Raw genomic sequence first — 16,889 nt, forward strand, 5'->3', positions numbered from 1 at the left:
GGTACCGGGAACCGAACTCACGACCTTGCGCTTGCCAGGCAGGCGCTTTTGCCGCTGAGCTAAATCCCCAGCCCCTTTTCTGGTCTTTTTGAGACAGGGTCTCACTATGCAGTTCATGCTAGTCTTGAACTCACTTTGTAGCCCAGGCTGGCCTCGAACTCGAAATGATTCTCCTGCCTCAGCCTCCTGAATGCTGGGATTACAGGCGTGGGCCACCACGCCCAGCTCTGAGATAGGGTTTTGCTAAGTCCTTAAATTCCCTAGGCTGAGCTTGAAGTTGCAGTCTCTTAAGTTTATGTGCCTGCCTCAGCCTCCTAGAGTGCTAGGATTACAGGCATGTGCTGCCACACCTGGCTAATGATCGGTTTCTTTCTTTTTTTTCTTTTTTAATGATTGGTTTCTTAACACAGCTTTCTGGGTAAAAGAGGACAGTGTCTCTCAAGCCTTGCACAAGTAGAGCCTTCGTACCTTTGATGTGAAGTCCCGATGGAAAATGCCTTTAAAGTGAAGGTAGCTGAGGCCCACTGCTATGTCATAGGCCAGTTTCACCCTCACAGTCCACGGCAAGTGCAGGTTGCAGTCCAGCAACTGTTCCAGGTTCCCAGGGGGCCTTGCTCATGTTAGCCAAGTGCTCTGCTATTGAGTTCTACCCTCAGCCCTTAAATTACGTTTTAATGACTAATTAAAAAAAAGTTTCCAATGAAAGAGGGAACTTAAAACTTGCCTTCATTTATTTAAATGCATTTTATTCATTCAGCAGCTTTTTTTTAAAATTCAACTATTTATTGCTCAGTTCACTAGATACTGGATTTACCAAAGAAAGACCTGGTCCACACCACCAAAGTTACATCCGCTGTGTCTGGAGAAGCAAGAGTAGAAATACAGAGGATGCAAAAGTGGCACAAAGTATGGGGTGGAGTATTAGGGAATGCGTCCCCAAATAAGAGGCCCCAGTTGGGTGTAGAAGGACAAATAAAAGTTGGCAAAGCCACAAACCAGAAAGAGTATTCTGGGCATAGGTGAGCATGCAGGTGCGGGAGGAGGGCAAAGTACTTCAGTATTCTTTTTTTTTTTTTTTTTTTTTGGTACCAGGAATCAAACTCAGGACCTTGTGCAATACTTCAGTATTCTGAAACATATTTTGGATTAGTAAAAACCTTTACTGTGTAGCTAGAATTAGTGTCCACGTTTTCTTTCATTCAGCTCACTGCTCCTGCCGGTTTGGTCAGGCAGGCCCGAGGGACCCTCCTGGAGGGAGGCTGTGCGGCGACAAACTCAGGCCTTGGCGGATGCACAGATGTGCGCTTGCAGTGGCTGCGGATCCTCGAGCTGAGAACAGGAGGCTCCTTTGGATCACAAGCCTCCCACAGGGTGCTCTTGGGATGCATGTCCTGGAGTTACCCAGGGCAGTAACAAAGCTTTCTTTTCTTCTTTCAACCAAGCCAGCAGGATGGGATGTCTGCTAGCCTTTGTGTTTGAAGCAAACCAACAAACATACAGTGGCCAGCACAAAGGCATTGTTGGGCGACAGCGAAAACTAGGTCGGGCTCAGGCTCTCTTCTCTAGAAGTCCCATCCAAAGAGCAGGGGTCCAGCGAGCCACTGATTGGGCTGTTTGAGCACTGACGCCCGCTTCTGGCTTTTTTCTGACTTACCAGTGGCACAGAAATGTAGATCTTTCTCTGTTCTCTCCGTCTTTCTCTCTCTCCCTCTCTCTCTCTGTCTGTCTGTCCTTCCCTCCCTCCTCTTCTCTCTCCCAGGTTGAACCCCGGGCCTTCACACTGAATCACATCCTCAGCCCTTTTTTATTTTTGAGGCAGGGTCTTGCTGAGTGGATAAGTTACCCCTACTGGATTTGAATTTGTAATCCTCCTGCTTCAACTACCAGAGTGCTGGGGTTGTGGGCCTGCACCGCCACAGCTGGCGGGGATCTCTACTCATTACTGCCTCAGTTTGGAGTCTCGGAGTTGCCTTTGACTCTTTTTTGTCAGCTGTGATATCTATCATTCAGTTGCTAGATCCTTCTGCCTCTGCATTTCTGATTCTCTTTCATGCACATAATGTCACTCAAGCTCACATCTCATCTGGCCATTTCAGTTCCCTCCCAACCTGCCTCTACTTCCTCCTCTGTCCTGCTACCAGATGATCTTTCTGAAATGCAGTCTAGGCCGTGTATTAGTTTCCTTGAGCTTCCGTGACAAAACATTCCACTATGAGTGACTTGCAGAAGCCTTGTGGTGGCACAGGCCTCTCGTCCTGGCTGCTCAGCAGGCTGAAACCTAAGGATCACTTGAGCCCAGGAATTTGAGACCATCCTGGGTGAGGTAGTGAAACCCCTATGTCAAAAGAAAGGAAGACGGTGGGGAGAAGGAAGGAAAGGAGAGGATAGGAGAGAGGGAAAAAGGAATGGGGTAGTGGGAGGAAAGAAAGGAGGAAGAGATGGAGTAAGGAAGGAAAGGGGGAAAGGAGTCTGTAGTGGATTGACAACTCGTGGTCAACTTACAACCCCCAGCTGAACTGAGTAAGCATGGTGCTGGGTGTGGGAGGCCCACCTGAGGACTGTTGCCAGCAGCATAAGAGGCAGAACTGGAGAAGAAGTAGTTAGGCTCTTGGGAGCTGGTAGAAGCTGTAAGGAGCTGTTGGTTCTTTTGGAGGAGCTTGTCATTCTGGCTCTCCTGATGGACTTGGCTGTTTTCATCCTCTGAGGAGCTTGGGACCTTGTTGACACTGAGAATGGCTTCGGTTCACTTTGGGGGAGCTCTGGTCCTCACCTTGAGCATCGCTTCCTGGCTCTGGAGGGGAAGTTGGTGCACTGCCGGTCTGCTGGAGAAGCTTGCTGCCTTGGCTTTCCTGATAAGAACTCATTGGAGAGCTTGGACCTCACTGTTGCTGAGGATGGCTGCGGTGCCTTTCGGGGGAGCTCTGGTTCTTTCTTGAACATCGCTTCCTGGCTCCAGTGTACATCCCTCAGCCTGCTAGCACAGATCCTTCGTCCCGCTGGCACAGACTTTCTAGCTTCCACCACTGACCTTTGGGCCTTCCCAGCGCAGATCTGTGAAACAGGCCTGCAGGAGATATTGTTATGGGCTCTGGGCCTCCAGTTGGATTCGTGGGAGGCATTGTTATGAGCTCTAGGTCTTCAGCTGGACTCATGGAGGACATTACCATGGGGTCCAGGCCCTTAGCTGGATTCCTTGGTCTTACTGTGTGGACAGATTTCCTGCACTATTTTTGTATTTCACTCTTTGGGTGACTATGATAAATAATCTTATAAAGTACGTGTCCTGTATTATATTGTTTCCCCTTGCAAAAATAACGCCCAAACCATAACAGAGTCACTTGTGACACTGTTCTGAAGGCTCCAGGTCCAAAATCTAAGTGTTAGCAGGGCCATGTTTTCTCTGAAGACTTTTGGGGAAGACACTTTGTTATCTCTTTTAGCTCCTGGTGGTTGTTGACAGTCCTTGGTGTTTCCTGATTATAGACACATCACACCAGTTCCTGCCTCCAGTCCCACATTTCACATCATAGACATTTTCCCACGTGTCTCTCTCCTCCCTCTTTCTACAAAGATACCAGCCATAGTGGATTAATGTTATGGGTAATCCACATTATGATTTAGATTGAGAATCCATGTTATGGGTTAGTTTGAGAATGTCCCCCCAGAGCCACATGCGCTCAGAGGCCAAGCTTTTGGAAGGTGACTGGATGGCGGAGGTGCTGTATGCAGCAGATTCGTCCCCCTGGGAGCTCAGAGGCTGAGGGTGCTGTTGGAAGGGGGCCTGGTGGGAAGAGGTGGGTGCATGAGTCAGCTGAAAGGTGCGTCTCCCTCCTGGCTCCTCCCTTTGCTCTGCTTCCCCCACCTTGTCCTGTGCCCCATCTGCCTTGGGGCCAGCCGACCACGGACTGAAAATGAGCCAAAGTGAACCTCACCTCCTTTAAGTTGTGGGTGTTGTGCATTGTGTCCCAGTGGGAAGAAAAGTGACTGACCCCTCATTTTACCTTGATTACATATGCAAAAACCCTATTTCCAAATAAGCTCACATATTTATAGGTACCAGGGGTTAGGACCTGAACATACTTTTTTAGAGAACATGATTCAGTCTTCATCAGCTCATGTTGTATCTTTACCTATAAACTTACATTAACCCTCAAGGTCTGCCAAATCAACGGTAGGTGCTCCATCTTGGTATTCCAAACTTCTACGCTAATAATAAATAACAACAGGCTACACGGTCATAGGTTCGATTCCCGGTACTGGAAAAAAACAAACAAACAAAAAATAAATAAAACAACAGGCCTGAGAGTGTGACTCAGCGGTAGAGCACTTGTCTAGCACATGCGAGGCCCAGGATTGGATCCTCAGCACCAGAAAAAAGAAAAAACTGACATATTGAGAACTTTCTTAGACTTTGTTCTTCACACTTTACATACACCAACTCCTTGAATCTTCATGACAATTCTATAGGTTAGGTACTACAAGTATTCCATTTTATACACGTATGCTAAAGGAATTGGGTAATTGGGCATGGTGGCACGTGCCTGTAATCTCATGAGCTCTGGGAGGCTGAGAGGGGACAATTGCAAGTTCAAGCCCAGCCTGGACAATTTAGTGAGTTAGTAAAACCTTGTCTCAAGATTAAAAAGGGTTGGGGATGTACCTCAGTGTGGAGGGCCTGAGTTCAACCCCAGAACAGAAAAGAAAGAAAGAAAAGAGAAAGAAAAAGAGAAAGAGAAAGAGAAAAAAAGAGATTGGATAAAGCCTCCGGAGTTATACAGGTACTAGTTGTCAGAGATAGGATTCAGCCCTAGACATCCACTTTGCAGTCTGGACGCCTGCACTATACTAAATTGCCCATTTTAACTGGTGCATTTCACCCTTCTCCTTTACTTATCCAGGAAAAAAAGTAAAAAAGAGTAACTCCTAATCTCTTCCTTATCTTTGTGTTTCTTTTGCATACACCATCTTTCTTACCCCAGCTATGCCTTTGGGTTGTCATGAAATGGTACCAAATCCTCAAAAATGAGTATTAGCCAGGCCTGGGTGGAGGAAGGGTGTTTGAGGTAAAGGAACCAGCAATGGGAACAAACATGCAGCTAAACTGGGCTCAGATCTTTGTAAGCAAAAGTTAGAGGCTTTGAATGCTGTGCTTAGGATTCTACATTTTATTCTAATAACATAATAATAGTGCCGGGCATGGTAGTGCATACCTGTAATCCCAGCACTCGGGAGGCTGAGGCAGGAGGATCCTGCGAGTTTGAGGCCAGCCTGGGCTGCACAAGTGAGTTCAAGGGCAGCCTACATAGATAGATCCTGTCTCAAAAAAACCCAAACCAAACCAAAGAACCAATAACAATAATAGGGCATCAGTGAATAATTTTAACACAAATGACTTCATATTGGAATTTTAAAAAGATCTTTTTTTTGTTGGTCTTTTTGAGACAGGGTCACACTCTGCAGTTCAGGCTGGCCTTGAGCTCACTTTGTAGCCCAGGCCGGTCTTGAACTCTCAACGATCCTCCTGCTTCAGCCTCCCGAGTACTGAGATTACAGGTGTGCGCTACCATGCCCAGCTCAAAAAGATCATCTTGGTTCTGTTGTGGAAGATGAATTGGAGTAACAGCTGAATCTTTTCAAGATGCAAGAAGACTGGAAAGCTAGCGGAGTAAGCTAGGGGAGGGATAATGGTATGCACAGTGCGCAGCCCGAGCGGTGCACTGTGGGCCTGGCACTGCTGTACCCTGCGTATCTTATCTCTTTTAATTACTCTACCTTTGGTCAAACAGCAGATCCTGTTGACTCGACCTCTGAGATGCTTCTCAGATATAACCTCCTTTCCATTCCTGCTGCCTTGCATTATTCAGACCTGTTAGCTCCTACCTGGACGGTTCTTGAAGGCTGCCTGCTCGCGCAGCCTTCGGTCCTTTCTGGCCTCTCCAAGCAGTTCTTACACCACCGTTAGAGTGCTGCTGTGTAGCCTGTCTGGTCGTGTTGCTGTCATGTGTGAGGAGTTTGTTGGCTGACGATCCGTCAGCTCTATAGGTGTGATCTGGACTGTGAGCTGAGGGCAGAGACTGGCCCCACTCACCTTTGTGTTGTTACCTAGCAGATTGTCAGTGTTCTATAGGTAGGTGGATAGAGGGATGGACAGATCTTCTCAGTACAACCCTCTCCTTTCCCTCGTCTGTAAAATACATATAAAATTATTGTCTTAACTGTTGCACACGTACAGTTCAGTGGCATTAAATACATTCATAGTGTTGTGCAACAATTACCGCCATCCACCTCTATAACTTTTTGTCTTGGGAAAGTGAAACGCTGCCCATTGAGCAGCTCCCCATTGCTTCTTCCTCCACCACCTAGTGACCACCATTTTGCATTCTCGCTCTGACTTTGACTGTAAGTACATCACATAAGAGGGAATCATACAGTGTTTGACTTTCCTTTTTTGAGACAGGGTCTCACTATGTAGATGTGTCACGTTTAGCGTAGTTGCTTGGAAATACCCAGTTCCTGTAACTTAAAGGAGGAGGTGCTTATTTTGGCTCACGGTTTCAGTCTGGGCCTAGTTGGTGGCTCCAAGGAGAAGCAGCAGGGTGGGAGGCCTGGCGGAGGGGGGTGCTCTCCCCATGGCAGTCAGGAAGCCGAGATCAGAGGCAGGAGCTGGGCTAGGATGCACCCTTCCAGCAGAACCTGTGGCCTCCATCCAGGCCCCACCTCCTGACTGCGCCTCCAGGCAGAAAGCTGGCAGTGCAGAATCCACTCCCCCAGGACCCCACCGTCCTCTAAAAACTCGGTGAGACTCTGGGGGACATTTCAGATCCGGACCATACCAGATGGACATGAGTTTTTCTCCTAGTTTAGCTATTGTGAGTAATTTTGCTATGAAGGTGGTATACGGATATCTCTGAGATCTTGTCTTCAGTTCTTTGGGATGGATATCCAGAAGTGAAATTGCTCGAGCACGTGGTAATTCTATTTTTAATTGTTTTTGAGGAACTGTTACACTTTTCCATAAAAGCTGTGTAGGCTCTCTTTTATAAACACTAATCCTATTCCTGAAGGTTCTACCCTGGTGTCCCAAGCACCTCCTAGGGCTTACTTGCTACAATTATCACCTTGGGCATTATGTTTCAAGACACGGATTTGAGATACAAACATTTGCTTCGTCGTATAACTCCTATCAATCCTTAAGGATCCAGCGTAAATGTTATTTCCTCTTTGAAACCTTTCAAATGCCCAAACAGAGTTAGTCTTTACTTTTATACCCCCAGTATTACCTCTGATACAGGGTTATTAGTATTATTTGCTTACTTGTGTCTCTCACTAAACTTCTTTAAGGTGGCATAAAGCAGGTGTTACTCACCTTTATATACCCGTGTGTGTGTGTGTGTGTGTGTGTGTGTGTGCACATGCGCACGTCCACACGTGTGTGTCACTGCAGAGCAGAGCCAGGGCCTTCATCCCTTTGTAAATTTTATTTTGAGACAGGGAAGATAAAATTGTTTAAGTCACTTAGTTGCGTAAACTAGGTTTGAACTTGCGATCTTCGTGCCTCAGCTTTCTAAGGTGCTAGGATTACAGGCATGTACCAGCATGCCCAGGTATACCCCGTGTATTATGTCTCAGGCACATTTAAACATGGGGCATATAATGTTCATGTAAACAGAGAAAGTTGTTTGTTTGTTTGAGACAGGGTTATGCTGTGTAGTTTAGAGATCCTCCTTCCTCAGCTGCCCAAGTGCTAGAATTACAGGTGTGTACCATCACGCCTGGTGCAGAGAGGTTGTTATCCTCATATAGAGATGGTAGGAAGGGAGAGAGTGCTGAATAATTGTTTGGAATTGTAGAAATAAGCCAGACGTGCTGGAAGTGGTGGCACTCAGCACTCAAGAGCACTTCTGGCAGAAGGATGGTTGTAAGTTCAGGGCCGGCTTGAATTACATAGTGAGACCCTGTCTCAAAAAAAACAAAAACAGAAAAGCCAAATATGATGATATGTGTCTGTAATCCTAGCTACTCAGGAAGCTAAGGAAGAAGGATTGTTTGAGCCCATAACTTTGATAGCAGCCTGGGCAACATACTGAAACTCCATTTCAAACAAAACAAGGTGTTTCTAGAAATAATCCAAATTTATATTCATAAGTGAATGTTCTCTGAATCTTCACTTATCTGTCCCTTTTTTGACTTCATTAAAACTTTTCTAAGTTACTGGAACGTATCGCCAGTGCCTCAGGTTGTTTCACTGGACTCCCCTGGGGAGTTCTCTGGAATAGAACGCGAAGCATCTGGTGTCCCCTCCAAGAAAGCTGAGTGTGCTGGGACAGTTGCTCTGGGCTTTGCTTCCTGCCGAGCGATTTGCTCAGAGGCCCCGCAGCTGAGCCTGCACCGAGAGCTGGTTATGGGGAAGTGACCGCTCTAGCTAATGGGCACATAGCGTGGAGCAACCTAGAAATCTTCCTTGTTGGCGGATTTCAAACTTCCTTTCTGCAGATGTGCAGAGGTCTTGGGACAGGGAGAAGTTGTGGTTTCTGGGGGTCCAGAGGCTTCTCGGCGGTGCCAGTGCTTCACCAACAGCAGTAAGAGAAATGGGTTTTAAAAAACAGGTTGTAAAAAGAAGGTTGTAAATTTGGCTTCTCCCTCTGGTACTGCTTTGTGCTTTCTCCATCTTATCTCGCCTGTAAAAGCCAGAGTCTATTAGTCAGCATGATTCCTCCTCTTATCTCACCTTTTTTTTTTCACACTTTCTACTTTCTGGCCTAGCCTGTAGATCTCTTAGGCCTTCAGAGACATTGCTGAACAGGGTGTGTGCATGCGTGCGTGCGAGTATACAGGGTCTCTTAGATAGTTCAGGCTGGCCTTGAGCTTGCCCTGATATTGCTGCCTCCTGCCTTGGACTCCTGAGTGCCGAGATTACCCGTCTGCGCCACCGTGCACCACATGCCTGCCTTACCTGTGTATTTTTCTGAGTCAGAATCAAAGGCGTTCGCTTTACCAGGTGTGTTAGTCAGCTTTAGATTGGTGTGACAAAATACGTGAAAGAAACAATTGAGAAGATTTTGTTTGACTCATGATTTCAGAGGTTTCGGCCTCTGGTCACGTGGCCCCGTTGCCTTGAGGCGCGTGGCGGGGCAGAAGTGCTGTGCCAGAAGGGCATCGCTGAGGAACGCTGCTCATTTCATGGCAACTAGGAAGCAGGCAGAACCAGGAAGGGGGCCGGGGATATAACTCAGCGGCACAAGTGCCTGCCTGGCAAGTGCAAGGTCCTGAGTTTGATTCCCCGTTCCCCCACCGCCCCCCTAAAAAAAGAACCAGGAAGGGGCCAGGGACAAAATGTACCCTTCAAAGCCTCACTCCCCAGGGACGCACCCCCATCCAGTTGGGATCCTCCTCCCAATAAGCCGGTGAGCTCAGCAGCTCAGTGGGTGAGTATTGGTGAGGTTGGAGCCTTCACTGTCTGGTCGCCTTCCAGCAGCCCCGTGTCAGCGCATGAGCCTTCCCAGGCACATTTCAGTTCCAAGTCACGGCCCGAGGCCCTCAGGGCGTGCGCAGGTGCTCTGCTCTTAGCTGTGCTGCCTCCGCCTGGCACCGAGCGAGGGAACACCGGCCTTCCACGCCGGCGACGGGACCGCTGCCCCTTCAGATGTTCTAAATCTCAAAGCTAAGGAAATTTGCCTGCCTGGCAGAAGCCGCTTTGGTGCCCATATAGCTTAGAGTTTGCAAGTTCAGTTTCTTTTCAGCAAGTGGACACCTCAAATGTGAATTTTTGGGCAGATTCAAATAGAATAAAAAGAAGGCGTTATGCTGCTGCCTTCGTTATGGACTATTTTGAGATTTCCAAAGGTGGATAATCAGGCAGAATGAAGTAAATCAACAGGCTTCCCCTTTAGACGTTGGAAGGTATATTTTCAGCCATTCTCCCTGCCTCGGGAACCCTGACCTGCGGGATACAGGGATCTGATGTGCTGCGTGGTGCTGCCCCCAACTGGCTCCTTTCAGTGCTTGTCTTACCCAGTGGGAAAATCTCAGCTCCTACGACATTAAGTTTTGTTCTGAGCACTTTCATATATTTTTTTCGTTTCTTATAATAACAGTGTGAGTTAGGCAGATCCAGGGGGTTATCATACCTGATAGATGGGAAAACTGAACAGTATACATCATTTTCAGCTGACCTGTCCGTAGTTAAATGGTATGAGGAGGTAAAATCGGACTATAATTCAAACTCCCGCCTCTTATTCTGTTAGGTGTCCTAGTCCTTTGTAAATTCAACATCTCTCCCTAAAGTGTATTGAGATTAATTTTATACTTAGAGAAATTTCCCCCTTTATCCCTTGAAAGAAGGAGATAATACGTCATGTAAGGTTTAAGTAAATTTATTTATTTTTACTTTTTTGAAGCAGCTTCTCAACTATGTAGTCCAAGCTGGCCTCAAACTCATGGTGATCCTCCTGCCTCTGCCTCCCAACTGCTGGGATTGCAGGTGTGCGCCGCCATACCCGGCTAGTGAATTAATTAATTAATTTTTTTTTGGGCCTTTTTGAGACAGGGTCTCGCTATGCAGTTCAGGCTGGCCTTGAGCTTACTTTGTAGCCCAGGCTGGTCTCAAACTCACAATGATCCTCGTGCCTCAGCCTCCCGAGTGATGGGATTATAGGCCTGTGCCACCACGCCTCGCATAAATTTATTTGTAAGTTCCTTTCTGGATGAGGCTCTCTGACTCAGATGCTGTGGTGTTCAGTGCTTTTGAGCCAAGCTGTATTGTCTGCCTTTCTGTGCCACTTATTGAGTATCCTGGAGCAAAATGCTTAACCTTTAAATGCTTTCTATAAAATGAGAGTAATATGGATGAAGTTTTGCAGAAATTCTGAAATTAGAAAAACTCTGTAATCTAAAACTCTTCTGGTCCCAAGCATTTCAGATCAGGGATATTCAACCTGTAGTACACCTACCTCATAGAGTTGCTGTACAGATTAAATAAGATAATATACATAAAATGCTTAGGCTAGTGCCTGGAACACTATAAGCACTGTGTAAATACATGTATTAGCTGCAAAAGTAGTAGCTGTTGTCCTTGTTGATATGTAAATACATTTACAGTTTATATAAAGCAGAGAGTGCTTCACGGGTGTATAGGAATGACACACAACCGCATTTCTTGGAAGAGCACATTTTCATGTCGTCTTTCCCCCAGCGTTATCTTTGATTCACTCTGCAGGTCACGTCACTCTCACTCTGGTCTTAATCCCTTCCCTGAACTGCTCTGGCCATGCTTGCAGATTTAGAGGACGTTTTCTACCACATCTCACTTGATCTGTAGCGTTTGATGCTGTTGGTTATTTCCTTTTCAGAATTCTCTTACCTCTTAGGGCGACTTTCTTGCTTTTTTCTTCTGCCTTTTTCTTTAAATTTGACTGCTTCTTGGGGTTCCGATCTCTTACCTTATGTCTTAACTCCCAGGCAGTTTCCTATAGTACTCAGCAACAGTGACTCCTCAGCTCAATGTTGTTGCCTCCTAAGTATAATATATCCTGCCCACACTCTGCTCCTAAACTTTAAGCTGGTGAAGGGTCATGTCTGCTAAAGCTTAGTTGTCCTCCAAGCACCTGTAATTCAGTGTGCCCTTGCTGACCTCGCTAACTTCTAACCGCCTTCTCCTAAAACCTGCTCCTTTCCCTGTCTCATAGATATTTAATGATGACACCCAGAAACCAGTAGCCTGGGGCCATCCTAGACCTTTCCATTGCTCCATCCCTAACCCATTGCAGTCACGGGCTTTGTTTTACTCTGCCCTCTAAATACATTTTGAATCTTGCCTTGTTCTAATAACTCCGCTGTTACCTTAACTCAGATGCCTTTCTCACACCGGGGTTAGTGCAGGATTCTTCTTTTGCGGCCCCTTCTCTAATCTGTGCCCTAATCCACCTATCATACCATTTTTAAAATAATCTTTTTTAAAAAAGCAAATATGGAAAAAGAACAAACATGGCCAACATGCTTCACTGCTTAAAATGCTTTTTTTGTTCCCTAGAGTCAGGATAAAGTCCATATGTCTTTTTATTTTTTATTTTATTTTATTTTAATTAATTAATTAATTGTCTTTTGAGACAGGGTCTTGCTATGCAGTTCAGGCTGGCCTTGAGCTCACCTTATAGCCCAGGCTGGTCTCGAACTCGCAGAGATCCTCCTGCCTCAGCCTCCTGAGTGCTGAGATTATAGGTGTGCGCCACCACGCCTGGCAGTTTTTTATTTTTTTGAGATAGGGTTTCACCATGTAGTACAGGCTGACCTTGAACTCACTGTGTAGCCCAGGCTGGCCTTGAACTCACACAGGTGATCCTTTTGCTTCAGCCTCCTGGGTGCTGGGATTATAGGTGTGTGCCACAATGCCTGGCTAAAGTCCATATATCTTAACAAACCATATCAGTCCCACTTCCTGTCTCTCTTAACCTTATACTTTAGCCATAATAAATAAAGTTCCTGAATGCTATAAGTGCACATACTGCTCCCACTGTGTGAGCATATGGTTTGCATGTTGTTTTTCTTTTAAGACAAAAGATGTTAATGTATGAGTTGTTTTTGCTAAACTAAAACTAGGGCTGGGGATATAGCTCAGTGGCACAGCACCTGCCTGGCAAGCACAAGGTCCTGAGTTCAATTCCCAGTACCAAAAAATAAAAAAAGTAAACTAAAACTAAAACTGTTTAGGTTTAATGATAACTTAAAGGTTTAATGATCACTTGTGCTTTGTGATACATAAGTGGTTTGGGGTTGCGCTTTGGGTTCTTTTCTCTAAAAAATTTGCCATCACTGCCCCAGGTCATCCTTTCTGACTCCTTTATTTTCTCTGACATGCTGAAACTAAGGAACTTTATTCTCAGACTTCATAATGCAGTCATACCTTTTCATAACTATATTTTAGGTTTCTGTATCCCTTCCTAGACTGTGATCCTTCAGAGGAAGTATCTTTGTGTATAAGCACCTACAAATGCTTGGGTGCAGGATAAGCTCTTGCTAACTTACTAAGTACACTAAAAGAAGTCTACAGAGTCATGTGGTAGTCCATGCCTATAATTCCTGCACTGTGGGAGGCTGAGGCCAGAGGACTGCAAGTTTAAGCCCAGTCAGACAGCTTAGTGATTTAGCAAGAACCTGCTTCAAAAAAAAAAAAAGGTGGAGATACAGCTCAGTGTGAAGGATCTGGTTCAGTCCCCAGTGCTACAAAAGAAAAAACCAAGTACATAATCTCTGTCTTCCAGGCGTTTACTGTCTAGTGGTTTTGCCACCAACCTAATCACTTCTGAGATAGTAGCTGGCTTTTCCTTGCATTTTGCAGTATATCAACTCTGGGAACCTGGAACAGTTGCTGGACAGCAACCTGCACTTGCCGTGGACTGTGAGGGTGAAACTGGCCTATGACATAGCAGTGGGCCTCAGCTACCTTCACTTTAAAGGCATTTTCCATCGGGACCTCACATCAAAGGTACGAAGGCTCTACTTGTGCAAGGCTTGAGAGACACTGTCCTCTTTTACCCAGAAAGCTGTGTTAAGAAACCAATTATTAGTGGGTCATAGTGGCGTATGCCTGTAATTCTAGCAGTCTGGGAGGCTGAGGCAAGAAAAGGGCAAGTTCGAGCCTAGCCTGGGCAACTTAGTGACTTAGCAAGACTCTTTCTTATGTTTCTTTGTTTCTTCGTTTCTTCGTTTCTTCGTTTCTTCGTTTCTTCGTTTCTTCCTTTCTTCGTTTCTTCCTTTCTTCCTTCCTTCCTTCTTTCCTTCCTTCCAAGTTTTTGAGACAGTCTCACTGTATAGCCCAGGCTGGCCTCTAACACATTATAGTCCTCCTGCCTCAGCCTCCCAAGTGCTAGGATTATAGATATGCACCACCATGTCCAGCTAAGCCTCTGTTGTTTTTTTTTTTCCTTTGAGACAGGGTCTTGCTATGCAGTTCAGGCTGGCCTTGAGCTCACTTTGTAGCCCAGGCTGTCCTTGAATTCACAACGATCCTCCTGCCTCAGCCTCCTGAGTGCTGGGATTACAGGCATAAAAATAAAATAGGCCTAGGGGTGTAGCTCAGTGCAAAGGCCCTGGGTTCAGTTCTTAATATTGCCACCAGCAAAAAAGGGAAAGAAGCTAGTCATTAATGAGTTTGGAAATACAGAGATCTCTTACAGGCTTAACATTTAATCACAGAGGACATAATTCACTTGTTATTCACCCTTTTGTTTGTTTGTTGTTTTTGTTTTTGAGATAGGGTTTTGCTGTGTAGCCTAGGCTGACCTTGAACTCACATCAGTCCTCCTACCTCAGCCTTTCAAATGCTGGGATCACAGGTGTATGCCTCCTTGCCTGACTGTAATTCCCTGTTCTTTATAGCTAGTCCTTAGAAAGCCTCTATCTGCTCAAAGGAGGTGCTCTTCTGTGTTGAACCAGGCAATACATACATCTTGAGAGCCTTCACATTTGATTTTAATCTCGTGAATGTGTCACCAGAGCAGATAACATGCGAAGGGATAAGATTTTTTTTTTTACTTTTTTGAGACAAGGTCTTGCTACGCAGTTCAGGCTGGCCTAGAGCTCACTTTGTAGCCCAGGCTGGTCTTGAACTTGCAATGATCCTCCTGCCTCAGCCTCCCAAATGCTGGGATTACAGACGTGCGTCACCATGCCCAGCACTAAGATATTCTTGAGCCTATCAGTTTTCTCTCCCATGGCCTCCCAAAAGTAGCTCTTCCCTGGGAGTCCAGTGATTTGTAGTCACTTGAATGTGGTTTCTGAACACTCAATGAGTTAGAATGTACTGACCCATTTTCTCTCTGTGTGATTGAGTTTCTGCTACCATGCCAGTTCCTCTTTGGCATCAGCTGGTCTCTGCAGTATTCTTTTGTTGTCCAAATTACTGTGTGACCAGGTTAGAAAAACAGTTGCTTTCTGAGCACATTGCCCATGCTATAAAGCAGGCACCTCAGGGTCAAACAGCCCAGCGTGCCACCATCACATGCTGATCACTAAGATTGTTTGATCACTGATGAGGAGCTAACACATCCAATGACTTCTGCCCAAAAGCCCAATTGAAGACTTGTAAGGAGGTGTACTGGAGTCTTGGGTTTTTTTTTTTTTTTTGTACTGGGAATCGAACTCATGACCTCAGGCTTGCCAGGCAAGCACTTAAGCCATTGAGCTATACCCCCAGCCAGTATTGGAGTCTTGTACCTGCGCAGAACCATTGTCATTTCCCTCGCCACCCCAGCATATTTTATGCGCGCATGTGCACATACTCTCCAAAGTCCCCTCTGTCCCAGACAATGGGGAGGGACGGGGAGGGAGGCTGTTGTAAGAAGAGATTTCCAAGGGGACCAAAAGCAGCTAGTACTGCTGAAGCCAATAAGGCTTCTCACATTTGAGTGGTTCTTGTGTGTTAGGTAGGATTACTGTTCTCGAGGGACCTGGCTATTGGTTTATAAACCGCTATACAGAAAAATTGCGGAGGTGATTGTAGGGCCTGGTGTGGCAGTGCTGTTTGCATTCAGCTACACTATTCCGCAGGAGCACAGGACTGGCAAGTAGCAGCGGGGAACCAGTTGAGCCTGATTGTAAGGAGCCCTTTATCTTTATTAGTACCTGTGAGGGTTGGACATTTGGACAGTCGAGTCCTAGAAGGTGATATCTCATCCCTTCATCAGCCTTTTCTTTTCCTCAAAAATGTTTCAGAAAACCAGCACTAACAATACTGCCTTCTGTGCTTAGAAACTGTGTTTGAGGCACATAGGTAGGGTTGTACCAACTTTAAAACCAGCCTTGGCGGGCATGGTGGCTGGTAATCCCAGCACTTGAGAGGCTGAGGCAAGAGGATCGTTGCGAGTTCAAGGACAGCCTGGGCTACAAAGTGAGCTCAAGGCAAGCCTGAACTGCATAGCAAGACCCTGTCTCAAAAAGACAAAAAAATAAAAAAGCGGGCCTTAAACTGACATTCTGTCTTCAGATAGCTAACTGAAATCAAAACCTTTGCTTCCTACTCGACCACCAGTTCTGAGGCAGAGGGAGTTTGGGACAAGTTATGCTCCAGCCACACAGATACCTCCCCCACCCCTCCATGACTCTGCTGTGTCTGGCTTCATGGATGTAGGAATATTAGCAAAAGAGAATTTCTGACCAAAGAGGTATTTACAGACTTGTTGGGAAATAACTAAAGAACAATGCACAGCATTGTTTTATAATTCTTTGGTTATCACACAGACGGAAGTAGGTAATACTTTAGTTCTTAAGAGTTTAGGAAATGCGGGGCTGGGGATTTAGCTCAGTGGCATAGTGCCTGCCTGGCAAACGCAAGGTCGTGAGTTTGATTCCCGGTATGGGGGAGTGGTGGGGGAGTGGTGGGGGAGTTTAGGAAATGTTTTCTAGACCACCCCCTCTTAAAGGCATCTCTGCTTTCCTAAAGCTTACAGTCTAATGGGGTAAGGGACTATAGAAACACACTTTCACTGCTGAGAAAAGGGGAAAGAACATTGAGGAAAGGACAGTTAACCCACTGTGTGGGAGCAGAGAAGCTTTGTTGGAAGAGATGATGCCTGGGCTCAATTGTCTTTTTCTTTTGACAGTGCTGAGGATTGGACCCTGGGGTGCTCTGTGGTTGAGCTCCATCTCCAGCCTCTCTTTTTTTTTGTCTTTTTGAGACAGGGTCTTGCTATGCAGTTCAGTCTGGCCTGGAGCTCACTTTGTAGCTCAGGCTGGCCTTGCACTCTCAGCAATCTTCCTGCCTTAACTTCCTAAGTGCTAGGATTACAGGTATGTGCCACCATGCCTGGCACTGTTTGTGTATTTTTAATTTTGAGACAAGGTCTTGCTAAATTGCCTAGGTGGGACTGAACCTATGATCTTCCTGCCTCAGCCTC

General features: G+C 46.0%; 1 protein-coding gene across 1 annotated transcript in view; it reads left to right on the forward strand.

Annotated features, from left to right (window-relative positions):
* Positions 1-16,889, forward strand: part of Tesk2 (testis-specific kinase 2) — a gene marked incomplete in the record, with an annotated part of 134,585 nt that overhangs the window by 109,451 nt on the left and 8,245 nt on the right. Inside the window, 1 exon segment of the mRNA XM_005398714.2 lies at positions 13,334-13,480. Within this exon segment, the coding sequence (XP_005398771.1) occupies positions 13,334-13,480 (147 nt within the window).

The sequence above is a fragment of the Chinchilla lanigera genome, unplaced genomic scaffold (genome assembly GCF_000276665.1).
Source record: "Chinchilla lanigera isolate Chin_1 unplaced genomic scaffold, ChiLan1.0 scaffold00063, whole genome shotgun sequence".
NCBI classification, from domain to species: Eukaryota; Metazoa; Chordata; class Mammalia; order Rodentia; family Chinchillidae; genus Chinchilla; species Chinchilla lanigera.